General features: G+C 45.3%; 2 protein-coding genes across 2 annotated transcripts; both read right to left on the bottom strand.

Moving 5' to 3' along the window:
- Positions 1-2,119: 2,119 nt before the first annotated feature.
- On the bottom strand, positions 2,120-3,328 carry LOC127301875 (tuliposide A-converting enzyme 1, chloroplastic-like). The gene has a single exon (XM_051332159.2). It carries the CDS (start codon positions 3,239-3,241, stop codon positions 2,303-2,305), a length of 939 nt encoding a protein of 312 aa, XP_051188119.1. The 5' UTR covers positions 3,242-3,328; the 3' UTR covers positions 2,120-2,302.
- A 5,051-nt stretch (positions 3,329-8,379) lies between these two features.
- Positions 8,380-15,020, bottom strand: LOC127301874 (DNA (cytosine-5)-methyltransferase DRM2). Its single transcript, XM_051332158.2, has 8 exons — positions 14,761-15,020; positions 13,019-13,144; positions 12,810-12,918; positions 12,681-12,727; positions 12,438-12,581; positions 9,994-10,093; positions 9,843-9,910; positions 8,380-9,751 (listed from the first exon to the last, which is right to left on the bottom strand). Exons 1-8 carry the CDS (start codon positions 14,764-14,766, stop codon positions 8,582-8,584), a joined length of 1,770 nt encoding a protein of 589 aa, XP_051188118.1. The 5' UTR covers positions 14,767-15,020; the 3' UTR covers positions 8,380-8,581.
- Between the last annotated feature and the right edge of the window lie 5,168 nt (positions 15,021-20,188).

Below are 20,188 nucleotides of genomic sequence, written 5' to 3'. Positions count from 1 at the left end.
AAATCTCTGCATGACACTGACACGACGCTTGTGGGTATCATGTAAAAGCTTACTAAAGAAAAATGTGGCACCAAATTTGAGGAAGAGAGGAAGAGGGAACGGTCATTCACCCCCCCCCCCCCCCCCCTTCTTTCTCTCTCATAGTTACAGTAGCTCAGAGCTTCTTCTCCTCTCCCGGGCCAAACCGAGGCCCTCCTCGGCGGCGATGCTGTCGGTGAGGAGCTGAGGCGAGGCGCCGGTCTTAGCTTTGTACATACTAGGGTTAGATCTGTAGGAGTATGGTCCTCTATGGCGTATAGGAGTAGGCTACCAGATCTCTACAGCCAGATCGGTGCATCCTGCTGGTGTTCATCCTCTCTGTTTTGAGCTGGAGTAGCTCGACGGAGGTGGTGGAAGCAGTGGGGAACTCCATCAATAAGGCTGGTGAGTCGGTCAATCAGAGCATCCAGCTTCTTCTCTGCATCAGGCAAGTTTCTTCTCTCATCTTGGTCGGCCATGGCGGCGAGGGAGTTGAAAGGGGAAGCTTTGCCTCGGTGTCTGCTGGAAGCTGCTGGTTTCTCTATCGATTGAGCTCGGGTAGTAGTGTTTTCCTATGCCAGTTTTTCCTGGCCGGCCGTGGTGCCGAGGAGGAAGACGGCGGCAGATCGACTTTCTACTATCTACTGCTCAACCAAAGTATGCCTAAAGGGTGCTATGCTGTACTGGACAACGATCTTTGCGCAAAACACGCGGTGTCCTCGACTGACGCCGCGATCTTGGGCCGGCAGGGCGGCCTTACTTCAACCTCCTTCTCGGAGGCTCTCCTCGGGCTTCTTCGCCGGAGATCGACACAACCTGGAAGCCAAGTGGTTCGTCCCCGGAAGCTAGGAGGTGTCCGGCGGCAGAAGTCCATCGCCGGAATCGGGCCATCGAGCGCTCTGTCCGAAGATCTCGGCGGCGACGCCTGGAGATCACCGGCGTTTGGTGGCAGAGATACCCAAGGACCCGATTGCTTTTTATCTTCTTGTTCTAGGGTGTTTTTGTAAGAAGGAAGGCCTTATCTTCAAATTGTATGGTTCTTAGTGCGAGTGATGTTAGGGGCCTTCTTGTAAAGTTGTACCTGTTTTCAGTAATCCAGATCTGAAATGTTCAAAAAAAAATTGAGGAAGAGAACTATTCCTCTGTTCCGGTTTATAGGCCTACGCGTATTCATTGTTAGTCATTTCGATCAACATAATATAAATTAGTATACAACATAAAAATTATATCATTAAAATGTAAAAAATCTGAACTTCCCAATGATGGCTATACACAAATCCAACAAATACAACTCATTGCAAATATTACTCCAATAGGAATTGGTGTTAATTAGCAAAAAGCCAAAAACACATATGTGGGCTTCATGCAATTTCACCGTGGGTCCCTGCCACGGGCGTCAGAGGAAACCCTAGATCTAGTCTTCGAATCATTTGGTGCCATGGCATGCCGTTCCTTCCTTGGAGAAATTGCTTAGGTTGTTCATGGTATCACTGGTGCGTTACTTTGAGTCGGTGTTGGACACTTCTCGGACGTGGGCTTCGGGGCGAAGTGTACACCATTGTGGGCACTTCTTGGTCGACGCCTCCTCTAGTTGCGGTCCGCTGCCACCATTCACTCGCTGACTCTTATGCGCTAGAGGGCAGGCTCTACATTGACTTGAGCCAACCTAGAGTTGGAATCTGTCTTCTAGAGCTTCCTTATTGGTTGTCACGTGGTTTAGGAGTTCAGTGTATTGCCTCCTCGCCGTTCGTGGCAAGAGAATGTAAAACAAGTCCTCCTGGAGGGGCGAGGACGACGGGCGCGCTTTCAGCTCACACTATGTAGACGTCGCTAAGTGGTTTAAATACCAATTTATATTTTTATTACCTTTTCAGGGTTTTTTAACTACTATAGATGATTAACAATAGATTAGTTGATATTTTATTTGAATTGCTAACTCCAAGTTAGCTGGGAACTAAGTTAGAGCCCGATCAACTCGACAACCGTTAAATATTCATTGTGATTCGTGCATACTAAAATTACACATGAATGTGTAATTGCATATGCATGTGCAAATGCATATCTTTTACCCTAGTTGCACTCAAATTACACATGAACCAACTTAACCAAAAATTAAGTTAATTCTCGATGGACCGGAAATTAGCCACGTCCATATTTTATAGTACTAGGATAAAGAAAGCTCGATACATGGAATTACACCTCGTACCGCCCGCCATGGCTTATTTATCTTTACTCACTACTACAGTAAAAGATCACTCGGACATGCACAGATCAACTCCGTCGGTCAGGCACCGGCTATGAACGCGACGATGCGGTCCATAAGCTGCTTGGCGTTCTCGCACCCGGGCTTCTGGAGGAAGAAGACGTGACCCTCCCCGTCGGACCCGTGCCAAGCCGCGTTGCCGCTCCACGAGCTGCCGGCCACGGCGTCGTGGTACGCGCGGTTCCGCGCGGCGAGCCCGTCCTCCAGCCCCGCGGTCACGAGCATCCTCACGCACCCGAGCTTGTCCAGCGCCGGCGCGCCCGGCGCCAGCGGGTTCATCCTCGGGTCGTCGGCGCCGCCCGCCGCGTCCGGGCACGCGTAGGACCAGAGCATCCCCGTGACCATCGTCACCGCCGGAGGCTCCCGCTCGATCGGCGTGCTCCCGCAGAACCACGGGTGCAGCAGTATCGCGCCCTCGACATTCGGGCCCCCGGAGTCCGCCACCCTCATGAGCATGTCGTGCACGATGTTGGCGCCGGCGCTGTCGCCGGCGAGGAAGAGCCTGGACAGGTCCCCGTGCTCGGCGATCCAGCCGTCCTGCGCCGACGCCGCCCACCGGAGCGCAGCCCAGGAGTCGTCGTAGGCCGCGGGGAGCGGGTGCTCCGGGGCGAGGCGGTAGTCGACGGACACCGCGAGGACGCCGGCCGCCGCGGCGAGGGCGTTGACGTAGGCGTGGTAAGTGGCGTCCTTGGCCGAGCCGATGAGGAAGGAGCCGCCGTGGAAGTAGACGAGGACAGGGAGCTTCGCGGAGGGCTTTTCTTGGAGGTTGGGGAGGTAGAGTCGCACGGTGAGGCCGGTGTCGGCGTCGAGGACGACGTCCTTGGAGGTGACGCCGGTGGCCTCGTCGACGCCGGCGGGCAGGATGGGTGACTGGTTGAGCCGCTCGATCTTGCCGCTCTTGTAGAAGCGGAAGTACCCTGGGGCATCGAACGCCACCGTGTCCGCGGCGTCGGCGTCCATGGCTGAGGAGAGTGAAGGATGTCGAAGCTAGCTAGGTGTGGCTCTGTCCTGGCCCTTGGTGTGCGTACGCTAGCTGTGCCTATCAGCTTGGTGAAGCCAGTCAGATTTAAGTGGCGATAAGGTGCCAAGTCAGCAACAGACTGAGGGAGTGCGCACGACCACACACTTTCTGGTCCTGGATCCCTTGCTTTGAGAATGCCACGATCGGATAATGCCATTAATCCCATTCTCCGACCTCAGTGGCTTGGGCGAAACCTAAATGTCCGAGCTCATTTCCCCCTTTCCCCCTCTCGTGAGTGAACAATAACTTGAGAGCCTTTTCTTTTCCGCCAGCTCCCCTCTCCTCTCCTCCGGCGGCCTCGCCGGCCGGAGTGACTGGGAGAGGGGAGGCCGGGGCCCTCTGTATATAGTAGACTAGGTGTAGTTTATGTTCCCCTTGTGGTGTCTGGTGATATGCTGGCGGATGGAGAACTCCTGGCGTTTCCAAGCGGCGCTGGGCGGCCGGTGTCGGAGATCTTGATGGTGGCAGCGGCGTGGTGCTAGCGGCCACTGCTCAATCTTCTCCTTCCCCTGTCCAAGAATAAGCTTGAAGAAGCTGTCAGGCCCTTGATCTTGGATTTGGGGCCATGGCTGCTGCTATCTGCAGATCTACGGCGGCGGCCCATGGTTGGTGCCTCCTGCTCGATGCTCGCCGTGGTGGCGAGAACGGCAGCAAGGCCCTTCCACGGATCTGCCTGCTCCTGGATCTGTGCCAGGGGAGTTTGCAGGCTTCTCATCGGAGGACTTTCACGGCGCCACTGTCGTCGTACCTTATGGCCGAAGGGCGGCCCCTCCACTCTTGGAGGTTTACCACGGCGCCACTGTCGCCATACTTCTTGGTCGTAGGGTGGCCCCTCCATCCTGGTGAGACGACGTTCGTTCGTCGTCCTCAGGTCTTCTTCAACCTCCAATCTTCTAGGCGGAGGCTCAATAGCTTCGTTGGAGTTAGCTCCCGCCTCCACGCACAAAGTGGTTCTGTCCCCGGCGGCGTGGAGGTTGGCTCCAGCGAGCTCTGTGGTGGTGGATCTGGAGTTGGCCTTGATCGCGTTTTCGTTTATCAGTCAAAGGCCCTTAGTGCAAAATATTTGGGTCGGTTTGTAATTTCTACTTTCTCCAGGACCCTTTTTGTAATTTGTAACTCCACCGCCAAATTTGCAATGAAGCTCTAGGTCCTTCGGGACCTCTCCTTTAAAAAAAAAAGATAATGCCATTAATCGACGCGCTTGATTTGCACGATCTGACGGCAGTGTATGGCGAATTCTTTTGCTGGCAAAAAAAGAACATCAAGATCAGCGGCCAAGTACTGATGGTTGTGGGGGAAACTACGATCTGCAACTAAATAGATATTTACTCCCTCCGTTTAAAAATATAAGATGTTGAAGTATTATTTTTTGGTTCACTCACTTTAGTTTATATCTAGTCTATTTTTAGTACTCCCTCCGTCTCCGTAAAAGTATCTTAGAAGGAACAAGTATGTAGATTCACTCACTTTAGGTTATATCTATTCTACTTTGTAATACCTAAAACATCTTACATTTCTAAACGGAGGGAGTAGTAGTTTGTTGCCTATATAAGCTACCACTATATCTTTTGACGTAATTAAAAAGTATGAACCCTAATTTTATTTCACTTTTCTGCAATTCACTATTTATTTAGTTCTTGCAATTTACCCTTTTATCTACCGATTTATCTCAAATCTCTCTTCTTGATCCCAGTTAGTCACATCCATCGAAATCGACAAAGTAGTATCAGAGCGGTTCAATCACTTAAGAGAGAAAGCACGCCCGTTCGTATGTGGTGTTTAACTTTGTTTGATGTTTAAATAAACTTGATGAGATACCCATGTAGGGATCTCAAAACACAAGATCAACGGATAACACATGCATGGAATAGAACCTCCCGGGGAGTTGTTGTGTTGTTCATACGTGAGAAACAAGCCGGATGCCGCCACAGGCACATCCAAGATAGCTCATATGCTCCCTCGTCGTCTTCTCCGTCCTCAACCGGCAAATCGATGGGTCCTTGCCTCTTTTGCTTGCCGCTCCAAAGGTGGGAGGGGGTGGAGACCCGTATTTGTGCTCGGTGTAAGATCCTTAAAGTTAGGGCATTATCAATTGGTAGCGGCGCAATGCTGGCGATAATAACTTTGTGCAGAACAAGAGTAAGTTGTCCCCTACTCCTCGTCCATCTTATCGGCGACGGTCTTGTCGGTGACATTGAGGAGGGCGGTGGATGCCATTTGGAGTGGTGGATCTAGCTACGTCTTCATGTTTGTAGGTACTCTATGTTTCAGCTTGTTGGTTTCTTCTCCAACCGACGGGACCGGCCACTTCTTCCAGCACGTTGTGTCAACAATGTTTTCCTATCTCTCGTGGTTTGGAGGTCTATAGGCAGCATCGAGCTTCACCTGCGGCTCGCCCTAGAGATTTATGTGAAACTTTTTTTATTCAGGAATGGTTCTGTAAAGGTTGGTTGATCTTAATATGTGGTCGACTACTATGAGTTAACCAAAATCTGTCCTGCGCCGTGGCAAGATCTGTGCGGTGCGGCTACAATGTGAGGCCCCTGGCCCTGGGTGTGTTTGGTTGTAACAATCCATCATGAACGAGATCTGACACTAGACTATATGTAAAAAAAGCAGAAGAGAGAAGATTACTACGCCAGGGAAGTTGCAAATGACATGTTGCAGGCAGAGGGAACCACCGAAAACTTAAGAGTGAGATTTTGAGACGCGAATGCTCAACAGATGACCATCTGCAGTAAAAGAGCACTCACACATGCAGATCAACCCGAGAACTTGTACATCGGCATCACTCAGCATCTACAACAGCCACGAGATCCTTAGCGAGGATGCAATCCATTTTCTGAGATGACAAACGACGAATCAGCGCGTCAAAGCATGGTCATGGTGGAGTGGTGGCGGCAGTTACAGCACACCAGGCCAGGAGAGAAAATGGGGAAAGAGGAAGCCACTAACCCGTAACAGCGCGACAACATTTGAATGAAGTGTGCTCTAGTCAGTGGCGACCGCAGCCTGGTTTTGGTTGTGCTACTGCTTGTGGGAGAAGACGAGCTGGGACATTATCTGGAAGGACGATGCGTGAGCTCTAGAGACTTACAAGCACTAAGCTTGCTTGCAACAGCAACGCAGCAGCAAGAGACTCTTCAGCTATCTGGCATTGCTCCGTCACGGATTCCATGATCATGTTCCTTACGATGCGAGTGAAAGGTTCTCCTCTCTAGCAGAAATTATTTTCCCCGCTGAGGCAAGCCACCCATCTCCTTACAAGGTCCTTACATGCCCAGGGACAGGCTCTCCAGCATGCACAAGGTTCATCCTCCGGTTCAGGCAAGACAGTCACCTGCAGCAAGTTGAACCCACCTGGGACTGCTGCCCAGTATGGTTCAGCACCAAACACTCCTGAAGAAGCTCAGTCAAACAGTTCGGCTGGACTCTGAGCGAGATGTTTAGTCTGTAAGTGGTCTCCAGCAAAATGACTCAACTGAGGATAAGCAAATTACAGCGCCAGATACTACTTCGCATTATCCCTTCACAGTTGGTAACTGTTGCTCCCAACAGTAGTTGGCTTTGCCTCGAGCTACCCGGAAGAAACTTCTTTGCAAACTGATGTTTCCTGGGGCTGGAAAAGCATGTTATGCACAAATTAGCCAAGGTTAACACTGGCAGTGGGAAATGACATGAAAAATACAATTTGCTACTGGATTAGATCAAACAAGCATTCACACACCGCATAGTCCAAGCACCAAATGAGAATATAAATACTTAAATAGTGCAGACAAGTTTACAATGCTACACTTTTCTAATAGCTAGGTACCATCTTGGTTAGGCTCTTAATTTAACAACCAGGCACCATCATCGAGATTGACAGTAGGCTCATTTTATAGTGAATGAAAAAAAAGATCAAGCAAATAAAGAAGAGCAGGGCCGAACTCTAGAAGTATTAAAACATGTGAGACCTGCTTTTACTTTTTCCTAAGGAAATCGGACCTTATATAAAATCATCATGCACACAATTTCTACTCTCGAAGTATCATATAAATGCTAGATATGGGGATTGACAGAGGCATCAGGCATCCCAGCCAACCTAGGGGTTCGGCATGCACTTTAGGCTAACGCTGGCTACAAGAGAGTGGATACATTGATTGGACATTAATACATTATATACGCAGAAAAAAGGAGACACAATGAATGGAACCGAATAGGACCAACTGACTGATGATTGGATCGCAAAATTGTTATGTATTACAATCAGAGGAGTTCAAAAGCAAACATACAGGACCGAGTAATTCATGATTAGGACGATAAGGAAGATGATAGAAAATGCACTGTGATGCATGTGTTTCCATAAGACACTAACTAAGTAGTAGATGTCAATACTACTGACTATAAACCCAGAAACACCAATGCCCTGATGCTTATGTTTCTAGCATCTAGTTTAATGCTTCATTTGGTCAATGAAATCAGGAGCATCAGTAACTGAGAAGACATTATTTATCATACAGTGGAACCCATTTCGTACAATGTTAGTATGAAAAGGAACCTGGATCATTGTGAGGAATACTGCATACAATCATGTTGCATCACATATGGATCTGAATCATTCAAACCTAGAAGTATCAACTGACATCCACTATCACTAGGATCAAAAGAAACCATAAACAGAGGGCAGAACACCTATCAAGTATCAATCGACATCCACTATCAATATTCGCTATGATCAAAACAAACTATACACAGCCAGCAGAACAAACCTCAAATAATGGCGGCAACTGACCCAGCGAACAGGCTCCTTTCGTTTGATCCCCTGAATAGCTTCCCAACCATGGTGCAGGTGGTCACCGAACACGGCAGCGACTACAAACTTCCTGTTCCACCCCTGAATCCCCCACTGCCCTTCCAAACCATTCATGAGTCCGCAGCAGCTCTGGTTCCAGACTGCCATGTCTTGTGGGAAAAGCTTCGACTTTTGAACTTACTAGGTTCAACAATAACTTTCATATAGAACAAGGCATGCTTCTATGAAATATGAAGGGGGAAGCTTACTCTCTTCCTATAAAAAATTAGACTCCAAAACGGGTTGAAGAGAACAGCATTAAACTTTTTTTTTAAAATAAGGATACACATACTCTACCTTAGTTAGCAACAATAAATCATATGAACTACGGTGATCTTTCTCCCAAATACCATATCCTTCATGTCAACTTAGTGTTTAAACATATTGGAAATTGCAGTTCATAAAGATGAGCATTAAATGATAAAACATGTGCTAAATGATTAGGCTACATCCTCCTCATAGCAGACTTGACAGCACTCAAGATCCTGACGTAGTGGAAGAATAAGGCTGAGTGCTCGCCGTCCAAGCCATCACGGTGATGCCGGTTGCTGCCAGCAAGATTATTACATGGGCTGCCCCCAATCACCAAGTCAAAGCCACCAAATCTCTCAACATATGAATCAACTCTCTCATTGGTGAGTGATTGCACGTCGGCAATCTCAATCAGCGTGCCAGTTTGTGTCTGATCCCACCAACCCCTTAAAACCCTCCTGTTAACTTCACCTATCTCAACAGAAATCACTGTACGCATGTGGATCCCAAGCCTGTGCAGAGCTACCTCTCCTCCTCCAATACCGGTGAATAAGGACAAAACATTAACACCATTGGGATACATGGCTTTAAGCACTGACAAGTGCCAAGCGACGGAATCCACTTGGAATGAATTGCCGAGAGATTTGTACCTCTCAGTCTTGCCAATTCCCCTAGTATGGTCTCTTGGGAAACCGAGTAGATACTCAAACTCATCTGGATCCAGAGCGGCAACCTTGTTCTTTCCTACCCAAACAAGATTCCATTTTCTGCACTCCTTCATGACATACTTCTGAACACTTGGAGGTGGTGGATTACTTGCCTTTGCAAGAGCACTTTGGATGCGTTCGGTCAGCTTTGCACTCGCAATACATGTCTGCAAGCAATTGAGGTGCTTTCTATTGTCCCAGGAAGGCCACCACTTCTTATAATGAGGGAAGGCCTCAAATATGGTCTTCGGAGCAGGAGGGAGAAGATTTACCCTTGTCTCAATGGGCAAATTATGAATGTAACCTCTTTTTCTAGCCGCTGCACACATGTACTTAGAATCTAGAAACTCCGGCACTATATCATACAGGTGTCTTGAAAATGCGTCCCATGAACCTCTTGGAGCTAGGGCCACGTTTTCAAAATAGAAGTATGGTGGCCCAATAGCTTGTCTAGGAAGTTTCCTGCTTACTGTCCGTAGCATGTCACCAGGTAGGTTGAATCCAACCATTGGGTTTGGGAGAGGCATTGATTCCTCATCCAATGGGGGTCGACTTCCTTGTGATCCACCTCCATAACGCTTTCTCTTTTTCTTGCTGTCTTCCATCAATCTTGCTTTCTTTCTCCCTCCAAAGGAATCAAAGCATCTACCAGTAACCTGGCAAATAACACACAAATTCCAATGTCCTTATATCAAAGTAAAAGAGGAAATAATTTTGTTGTTTAATTACTGTCAAACCCAAAGATACCTCATATTCTCCTGCAGCTTGTGATGCACAGACCGAATCAACTAATACATAGAGAGGGGCATCCACACCTAGAAAATTTTAAGCAAAAATATACAGCATAAAGTTTCTAGGAAAGCATGATCATCCGTTAACGATTCGAAAAGAGGCATACCACATCTTGTAATAGCCAAATTTGCTTCATCTTCAGGATAGCCCATGTCTACTAAGGAGTTGATCTTCTTGTCCATCTCTGACAATTCACGTAGAAAACCCTACACAAAAGCAAAAGAAAGACAGAGATTAGAAGGCACCTGGTGTATCTTACTTCCTTTTGAATGCCAACTATGTGACTACTAGTAAGGGAAAGAGGCGGAGGGATCAAAAAGTATATAACAGGCACGCTAAAAACATCTCACGAAAAAGCAAAACATCTGATCTTTACCAGGTGGCCATTAAAGAACAAACCGTACCCAATGGTCATGTTCAGTCTAATCTATCATGATGAAAACCCTTCTAAGTCGCAAAAATTCTGGTCTGTCTGATTTAGATTTGTGTGGTCGTGAAGGTTTTGGAGAGCTCCCTGTCCTCTCCCTCTCTGTTCACAGATTGCAGATACTGCCAGTTCGCTCTCCTTTCACCTACCGTTCTCCTCCACTCACGCTTCCACGCACCACGCCCACTCCTGCTTCCTTCGATCCTAGCCACATGGACAGGCTGTGACCATCTGACCACGTCGTTAAGGTTCACCGCGCAGGTTGAGGATCCTACAGACATGGATGTTATGTATGTAGCAGCACATGTATTATGGAGGCAGTGTTGCCATCGCATTCGGGGCATGAGTCGGTGTCCCTCCTCAAGCTCCAGCATGCCCGCTCGCAATTTCTCTTCACATTGGACATAGATATACAAGGAAAGAATCCCTAATAATCCTAGCCATAATGGCCTAATTACATCCTATACAACAGGCACTAATTATGGGAGAGATTAAGATATGTGCAAACAGAATATGCTGATATTTTGTTGCCTGACAAGAACGACTTACATTGCCAGGTCTCTGCTACTAATTCGGCCATTTGATCATCTTTGCATGCCTGAGATGTAAATCCAATTCTAATCTTAGTTTGGTCAAAACAATTGACCTGGCCACCACGTACGTTGCAGTACTACCTGATATGCCTACTAGTTGTTTGACATTTTTCCTAAGATCGGACATCTGATCGTAGTCTTATGTGTGTTGGCAATGTTTTACTTAGTAGCACATCTCCATGAAGCTATATTTGTTGAAGGTGCATTTTCTTGTGCAAGTAAATCGGGCATGAGTAATGCTGGCATTTCTAACAATTGTTATTGCTTCAACAGGATAATGGCATTGATGTTTCACTAGTGCAAGTAAATAGGTGATGCTTTGTAACAGTTATTGCATGCCTCAATGGCATGTTCCATTTTGTAACTGTTACTCCATATCTGAACTGCCCTTTTAATTTGTATCACTAGCTTCGATGAAGATATTTTACTATTACCTCCATTCCAAAATATAAGCCGAATTGGATTTTACTTTTTGGGGGAGTTTCGGCTCATAGGTGCATATGAACCTATTATTAAAAAACGCATAAAAAATTAAATTTAAAATTTCAAAAAATCCGAAATAAAATTTCACATATACATACAGACATTTGATGCTCGCACACAAGTTTTGAAGGGAAAAGAAAAAAAAAGTACCGTGAATAGTCATGTTGAGCATTAAAATTTGTCTTTTTACATGGGACACGAAAGATGCTCCTTTTTCCTGAAAACTTGTGTACGAACATAGAATATCTAGATGCACATGCGGAATTCTATTTCAGAATTTTTTGATATTCTGAAATGTGTTCACACAATGGGTTTATATGAACCCGTGAGCCGAATTGGATATTCCTTTTTAGAAAAAAGGATTATATTTTGGAATGGATGGTAGTACTGAAAAGGGATAACATGATGCAAAATCAAACATATCCTCCAGGACAACGATAAAAGGCCATGAACTAGAGTGCAATGCATTAGATATACATGTAAATGACTGACAAAGTGACAGTATATCATATGCAGATTCTTATTGTCACAAATGACTCTTTTAACTGTATTATATGCTTAGAATATTTATTGATTCACTTGCAACTTAGAACGATTCCACAGAACGATTTTCTCCAATCACTTCGTTTTACCTCTGCTACATATTTGGTTTGATTCTTATACAACAATGTATTGTGCTGGAGCAGTGACCGTACCAATCAAAAATCACTGGTGTCTCAAATATATTTATTATTGACATTTGTTTCAGCATAAACGCTAACTATCTATAAATGGTCTCTGAGAATACTTTCTACAAGATGATGCTGTGAAGATGTTGCACAGGCATGTGGGTGAACCACTGTTTTAGTTTTATGTAAGAAACATCAAGTGCTCAAACTTCACAATGCAATTCTAAACTGAAGAAAAGCTGGGAGCTAAATAAACAAACAAGATCAAAAGGTACGTAAGCGGGTGTTCAAGGTATGCATGTCAAAGATTTCGCACACATCAGCATACATATGATCAGAGATTTCTCAGTTACTGAAATAATGACAAGGAATCATCTACCTCATCACTAGACCCATCAGAGCCATCAGCATCATCGTCTCCTTCCCAGTATTCAGAATCAAGATCATCATCATCATCTTCAGTACTCTGGGGGATGAAGCCAGAAGTGGAGCAATTACCCACTGCAGCGTCATCGCCTAGCGTCTGCATTTTGACATAACCAATTGTAACATGCAATCCTTGCCACCATGTAGCATAAGAATCATAGGATGAATTAAGTAACAGAAACACATAAACAAGTACCTTATAAGTGAGAAGTAGCTCGAGCAATGCATTTGCATCACTGTGCCCTGAAAGTAAAATGCCCGATTGAAACAGAAGATGCAAACACACTATGACAAATGAAATGTAATTTGTTACATTTAGTATTACCTATATCTTTAATGGCCTTGACGACCATTTCCTCTGGGAAACCCATCCCCACATATCCCTCGATTAAAGAAGGAGGTGGTGCTTCCCCATTGCCCCACCCATTAGAATCCTTTGAACAGTTCATAAACAAATATCATATTAAGATCATTATAATAACAAATCATGCCTAGCCTTGTGCTGAAAGACACAATCTTTTTATCAGTTAGTACCTGGCGTACTAGTGTTGACGGGCCAGCTGCATCCAAGTTCCTCAAGGCCGGAGTGGATGAGGGTTCACCATCACCATCACTTTCCCACTCAAAGTTATCATCATCGTCGCTATCACTACGCCAGTCCTGTGACATGAGTTAAGCACGCCCTGATCAACTTTAAATGCAAACCACCAGCAATGGAAGAACTTTTTGCGTCATAAGCCCAAACCAACCACAAGATATCACAATTGAAATCTCTAGCACGAAATCAGCACAACCAGTCTAGAGCGTATGAAGAATAGAAAAGAAAGAAGAAAAATCCATTGTTTTGATTGAACAAACACCCTCCACTGGTGTAACAAGGCATTAGGATAATCCCCGAAAAATGGAGTACATTAGTACAATTTGAACTAGCTTAAGGATTCAGTGGGGGTGCCTAACTATTTGAAGTGTGACTAGGTCTCTTGAATAGTAGAACGCATTATGCATAACAGAGCTTTCATGGGAGGGAAGTGATCAGGTTGGTGAATCTAAGAAAGGTGATTCAGATTAGCCAGGTTTGCCACATTGTGTCACCTGCAATAAGATGAACTAAAAAGACACTACTGCAGAGCGGCTTGATGATGCTTGTATCAAACAGATAAACAGCTGCACTTTCCGGTCCAAATTAACTACTCAAATGTATGAGCTGAACTGCCAGACAAGTGATAATTTTGGATCGTTTAAGTGGACCGCCGCAACATAAACTAAAACCATTGAATTCTTTATTGAAGAGCCCGGACATGTAACCTGCTTGTGTCTGGTCAACAAGGTGTGGACGTGTCATCCTCATGGACAATTTACGAAACAAAACATCATGTAACAGTTGATATACCAAACGCAAAAGCAGCAGAGGTTGGTCCAGAATGCATCAAATAGGATTTTACAAACATATATTAGATTGAAATCACCATAAAACACACATGAGGGTGTTCTATGAGAAGGTGCTTATCCGGTTCTGCGATTTCAGCTATATAGGTCAATAGTTTGACAAACCATTGCATCAACATACTTGGGGTAATCCTGATAGGGAGCGATGTGCGAAAATGAAGACAAGGACCAGTAAACTGATCACGTAGCAGATTGAGGAGCTAACAATCCCAATGCAACATGAAGTCTGGTGACCGCTATATGGCGAAACCAGCATAGGACGGTCCAATCTACAGTCCAGGGCACATCGAGGAAGGGGAAACAACTAATTTTCGATGAAACAAACCACCAAAACAATCCACATGCGAACCAAATCGTGCACGGAGAGATACGCCAACAGTGATGACAAACACGAACACAGAGGATCTATCTATCCGTGTGTTCCGAGTCAGTGGAAATAGTAGAACGTACTGCAAAAAACCTCCTTTTTAGAAGAAATTTCTAGGAAATACAATCCTTTTGGCGCTAGAGTATTAGTGGGGATAATCCGCGGCAAACTCCAAATCCGAACTTATTCTAAATACATGTTTGGTGCTAGAGTACTGAGCGAGTTTAATCCCCACCTTTTCCCTAAATCTTAGTGTATTTTTTAATCCCTAATACTCCACCTCTACCTAGTGGATTGTGGATGAGGTTTTGCGGGGATTGGGTGACGAATGGTTCACCCAATACTCTAGAGTATTATCCCCACTAATCCCCACTAACACTCTATTACCAAACAAAGCGTAAGAATATCTATTGAATCAAGGGGCCTAAAATAGGCAGAAGATAGAAAGGGGAGGAGAACCTACCACCATTGATGATCCCCCTCTGGCCCCCTCTCTCTCGGTGAAGAGGATGAATAGGACCAGGAAGAGCGGTCGCAGAGGAAGGGCGGCGGCGGAGGGGGCGAGGAGGAGGAGGAAGAGCGGAGCCGGAGGAGGAGAGCGCGTCAGGGGCGGTGACGGCCCGGGCTCCTCCGCCCCTCTCTGCTTTTGACAAGGGAGCAGCCGATCGCGCTGCGCGGTATGCACAAGTCTGCAGCTCTCGCTGCGGCGCGCTGCCTACACGAAACGTTTTCTCTGTGTTACTCGGTGATGAGGAGCGAAGTACAGAACTGACACGCGGAAAATGGGTCCGAGACGCCGAGTCGGGATGCTCCCGTTCCATATGCGGCTGCACACAAGCCTGGTTACACAGATCTGTGCGCAGCGCAGATCTCCATGGGCAAGTGGGAGGAGAGAGAAATAGAGAAGCATGAGCGGTGGTGATAATAATGGAGTCAGGCTGGTCATAGCTGTCAACCACCAGCTTTTGACCAGTTTGTGATTTTGACATAAATGACTAGTTAAAGTTGTGTTTTCTGTAGCAGTTTATTAGAATGATACGCACTTCGAGAAAAATCTTTAACTATTATTGTGGTCAACACAATATGAGATATGTCATGAAAATTTATACAGATAAAAATATTTGAATGTGAATTTAATTGTATAACTTTTATGGATATATGAAATATATGTCGTGAAAAGCTGGTGGTTGACAGTTATGACCAGCCTGGCTTCATTATTATCACCACCGCTCATGCTTCTCTATTTCATATATCCATATTTTGTTGGAAAATTAGTGATTAAAGATTTTTCTCGAAATATGTGTTACCTTAATGAACCGGTACGAAGAGAGTAGTACTCCTACCTCTATTTCACTGAGTAAGGCTTATCAATTTAGTGAAAGTGATTTGGTGTAGTAAATATGAATATCTGCGATATTAAATAAATATATTATACAAATATATTTTATGGCGAACCTAATTAAAGTGATTTTGTATCGTAAAAACTTATATGTTTAGCAGTAACATTGGTCAAATTTAGATGTTGTTAACTTTTAACTAAATTTATACATCTTATTCTTCGAAACGGAGAGAGTATACACCTAAATAGAATTGGATTTTTTTTTGTTTAAGTCGACCGTACTAGTCGTCAGGTGTAATCTCGACTTCACATGAGCCCAAATTTTCTTCAACGGGTCAAGACATCAACTTGGACATGAGAAAAATCATGGATGAATGATTTATCAGAATATATTTAAATGACAGACATTGATATCTTCCCACAATTACACATGCTCAAAAATAAAATGGTGTAGTAAGCATAAGAAAACATATAATTATATCATGGCATAACTAATGCAATAATTGTTGGTAATATTCCAAGTTAATATTATCTCCATTTTAAAAGATAAGACGTATAAATTTAGAAAAAAATAACTTATATAAGCTTGACCACCGTTTATGGGCAAAAATATGAGCATTTATAGCACTAAATCAATATCAATAGACCAACCATCATATATATCGTATTTATAGTGTGCGGTTTAATTTCTAGATGTTGATATGTTTTTAATACACTTAATGGGATGGTTCTGAACTTTAGGTATCCTAATGTTCGGTTCGCATAATGCATAAAATTCTAGTTCACATAAGAGAATAATCGAACAACAATATGCATACCAAAGCATATCAAGATGGTTGGATGTCGTGAGAATATGAATTGCCTAGTGGTTGTGCAAACTAGATGAGGCACCCTATATGATGATACAAGTAACTCGAACACGAAGGCTCTCATAGGCAGATATATCACAAGTAAGAGTTTGGTTAGAAATAACCGATAGCACGCGGAGACGAAGGTTTATTCACATGTTTCCTTCTTTTGCAAAAAGGTACGTCACGTTTGGAGAGGTGGGGGTCCCATGAAAGATTCCCCAACGCCACAAAGGCTCACCTTCTTCTCATGGGCCTATCCCACGAAGGAATAGCTCTTCTCACTTGTGGTAGACTTTGAGGCAGCCTCCAAACCTTTACTATCTTGTCAGGAACAAATCCACAGCCAGTATGCTTCCGGACTTCTTTTTGCCCACCTAGGGTTTAGAAATCCTAGAGAGCAGGTATCTCGATGAATACAAGGGGGAACAAGATTTGACTCGTTGGAACTATAGATCAATGCCTCTTCTATCTTTTCCCCGGAGGGATTCGAGTTTGAGTGGAGGAGGAGGGAGATCTGAGGCTTTTGGTGTTTCTATCAATGGAGTATGAGAGAGAGAGCTTAAGAACAGTTCGTAATGTAATGCATAAGTGTTATGAGCTAGGTGAAGAGGTATTTATATGGTCCCTCGAAATCTAGCCGTTGTGACTTGTCCAGCTCAGTAATTGGTCGAGGGAGCCGGCCCATCCGGCGCAGGGGCCAGTCCAACCGGGCCATATGCTGGACCATCCAGCCGGAGCCGGATCATACGTCGGGCCGAGACCGGGGTGGATTCTGGGCTTACAGTACATGCCCCGGATATCAGCACAGTAGGAGCCGGCATGCACCGGGGAGGCCGGACCATCCGGTCCAAACCGGACCGTGCGCCGAGCCAACACCGGGCGGAGGTGGAGCCTTTACTGGATAGCGCCCGGATGACACCGGTCTAGGGGCCGGTCGGCGCCAGGCCAGCCGGTGCCACGGCCGGTCCAACCGGACCATAGACCGGCCAGAGGCAGAACAGCCTTTCTTCATTTTTGTCGAAGTGGGGGGTCTCCCTTTACCTTCTTGTTCCATTGATACTATTTGGCTAATACATGGGAATAATCTTATAGACATGTATTAGTCTGATTACTCTAGCAACGATGTCATTGTTACCAAAATAATGGATAAGGGTAAATTACCCTTACAATCTCCCCCTTTTTGTTATACGATGACAAACCGAGCTAGAGTCACATATAAATATTATGATAAGCTCAAACCTTGATTCCATATAAGATATTAACACGGGTCTCCCATAATGTGTGCACTTGGAGAGTTTGAGTTTGAATGCAAAGTGCACCATTTGTAGAATATGAGAAGCTCCCCCAATATCTTTAGGAAACAAGCATGGTATGGACAGATATATATCAAGGTATAAGCATAAAGCATAATCATCCTAACATAGAGATTAAGCATACAATAACTTGTTCATACACGAATTATTCAAAGTAGCAAATGATTCCGGACATGAAAGCAAGCAAATAGCACAAGCCAAGTAAGAAGCAAGCAAATAAAGTATCAATGGCATGGCTTGTGCAACTCCGAGGAACCCCGTGATCCTAGACTCTACTCTCTTCTCCCCCTTTGGCATCGGAACACCAAAAAGACGAAGAAAAGAGTAGGGATGCTAGCGTTCCCATCAATAGAACTATGTCCCAGTGGGTGGGGAGTCCTCATCACCATCCTCATCATCATCTTCATCATACTCTTCATTATCTTTATCATCATCTCCATATCCAGCAGCATCAGGAGCAGGAGCAGATCTAGTCCTAGGAGGAGTAGCACCACCATGAGCAAACAGGGAGAGATCAAAGTTCTGGAGCATTTCATCATCAATGGGAGGCATCTCCCAAGTTGGTGCAACCACAGGCTCCACCTCAGGTCCATCTGGAGGAACAGAATGGTTTCTTGCAGCCATGAATTCATTTTGGCGCCTCCTAGTCTCTTGGTTCAGGGCAAGGCTTTGATGAGCAACATCATTAGTATTCCTGCACATCTGCCATAGGCTAGCCAAGAAGCGAGAGGCACCCCGCTTGGGACGCATAGAAGAGCTGGAGCTGGCTACAGAGTCATGTCTTTCCTTGGACCGGCGCTCAGAAGGCATCATAGATGGGACTTCCAATTTGTTTCCCCGTTGAGGAATCTTAAACGGTTCCATCTTGATCAGTTGACCCTTTCTTGTTGTTAGGAGTTGGCACAACCATATTGATGAGTTGCTGAACATACTGAGCATAGTTTGGAGTCATACGGTTGCGAACAGAGCGCCTCAGCTCACAGTAGAGGAAGTCACATCCATCAATCGTCCTAATATTTTCAGGACGGCAGTAGTGCATCAGATTAATATGGTAGGCTCGACATTCACTTGAGTCTCCTGACTTGCTGATGAGACTCTCACGAAATATCTTGGCAAGCACTAGATAAGAGTAGTACATCCCTGAGATGGTTGGAAGAGCATGTGTAGGCTCTGGAGGATAGCAGAAAGCAATGTCCCCATGAGTGAATTGCTCCTGAGAGTGAATCAGAAAACCATGAGCACGATCACTACCGAATCCCATGGCTTGATAGAAGTCAAGGTAGTTGCAAGTATATTGCTCCTATCCGGTCATCCAAGTCATAGTGCGATCAGCGTCATCATGAAAGAAAATAGTGCGGTGAAATTGACGGACAAGGATTGGACAGTACACCCCAACACCCTTTGTGTTGCCAGGCTTCAAGCACACAAGATCAAACAACCCCATCTTCTGCAAGGTGTCAACCACAAAGCGGTACTAAGTGGCTTGGAGCATGGTAAGTTCTTCCTTGTTGATGGCTTTGGGCTGCACAATGACACCATTCCTCATGAGCTCTGGGCAGTTGTAGAAATCATCTCATATATTCAACTGAGTGTTGGTCCAGAATTCCCTATCTTCACTGTTGTAGGTTCTTTCCTCGAACCTATAGGGATTCTCCTCTCTGAGTATCCTCCAAGCAGCAACATGTACTGTACCAACGTTGAATGTTGGCACTTTCTCAACAAGATCATCATCTGGAACTGTGTCTTTGTTTTTCCTTTTCTTTCATGTTGACTTGGTCCTACCTCCTGCAGAACTGCATGGTCCACTGCTTTGGGCTTCTTTGCTAGGCATACGAGTGCTAGTTCAGCACCCCGGGGGCCTCTCATTCCTGCCCCTCTTGGCAATAGCACGTGTGTCATCACCAGAATCTCATGTGAATGAGCAACTAGAGCGAGAATAGCAGTGGGATAAGTGTACATGGCATTAGAAATAAGGAGGCCAAAAAAGTATAACATATATACAAGTGTTTGACGAAGTTGTGCGAAAATCTGGGCGGGTCGGCGCATCGGTCGGCACAACTGGACTGTAGACCAGACCAGCCGGTCAGCCGGGCGACACGCCGGCCTGGCCAGTGTGAGAGCCGGCACGCCGGGCCATAGGCCAAGCACTGATGAATCATTAAGAATTTTCCAGATTTTCAACACAAATCATGCAAAAGCTCATATACTTGTACATATATTACAACAATGTAGAGTGAAACCTGTGCATAGAGGTGTGTGACATTCTTATGGCATGAAGTACTAGACAAACCCTAACCCTAACCCTAGTTTCTCAAATCCCTCAACAAATGTGCAATGTAAGAGGGAATCAAGACATAGGAAGGTGAGGAGGGGAGTTTCCCGAAGACA

This window comes from Lolium perenne, chromosome 5 (genome assembly GCF_019359855.2).
Source record: "Lolium perenne isolate Kyuss_39 chromosome 5, Kyuss_2.0, whole genome shotgun sequence".
NCBI lineage: Eukaryota > Viridiplantae > Streptophyta > Magnoliopsida > Poales > Poaceae > Lolium > Lolium perenne.
This window is presented reverse-complemented; position numbering and strand designations above follow the sequence as displayed.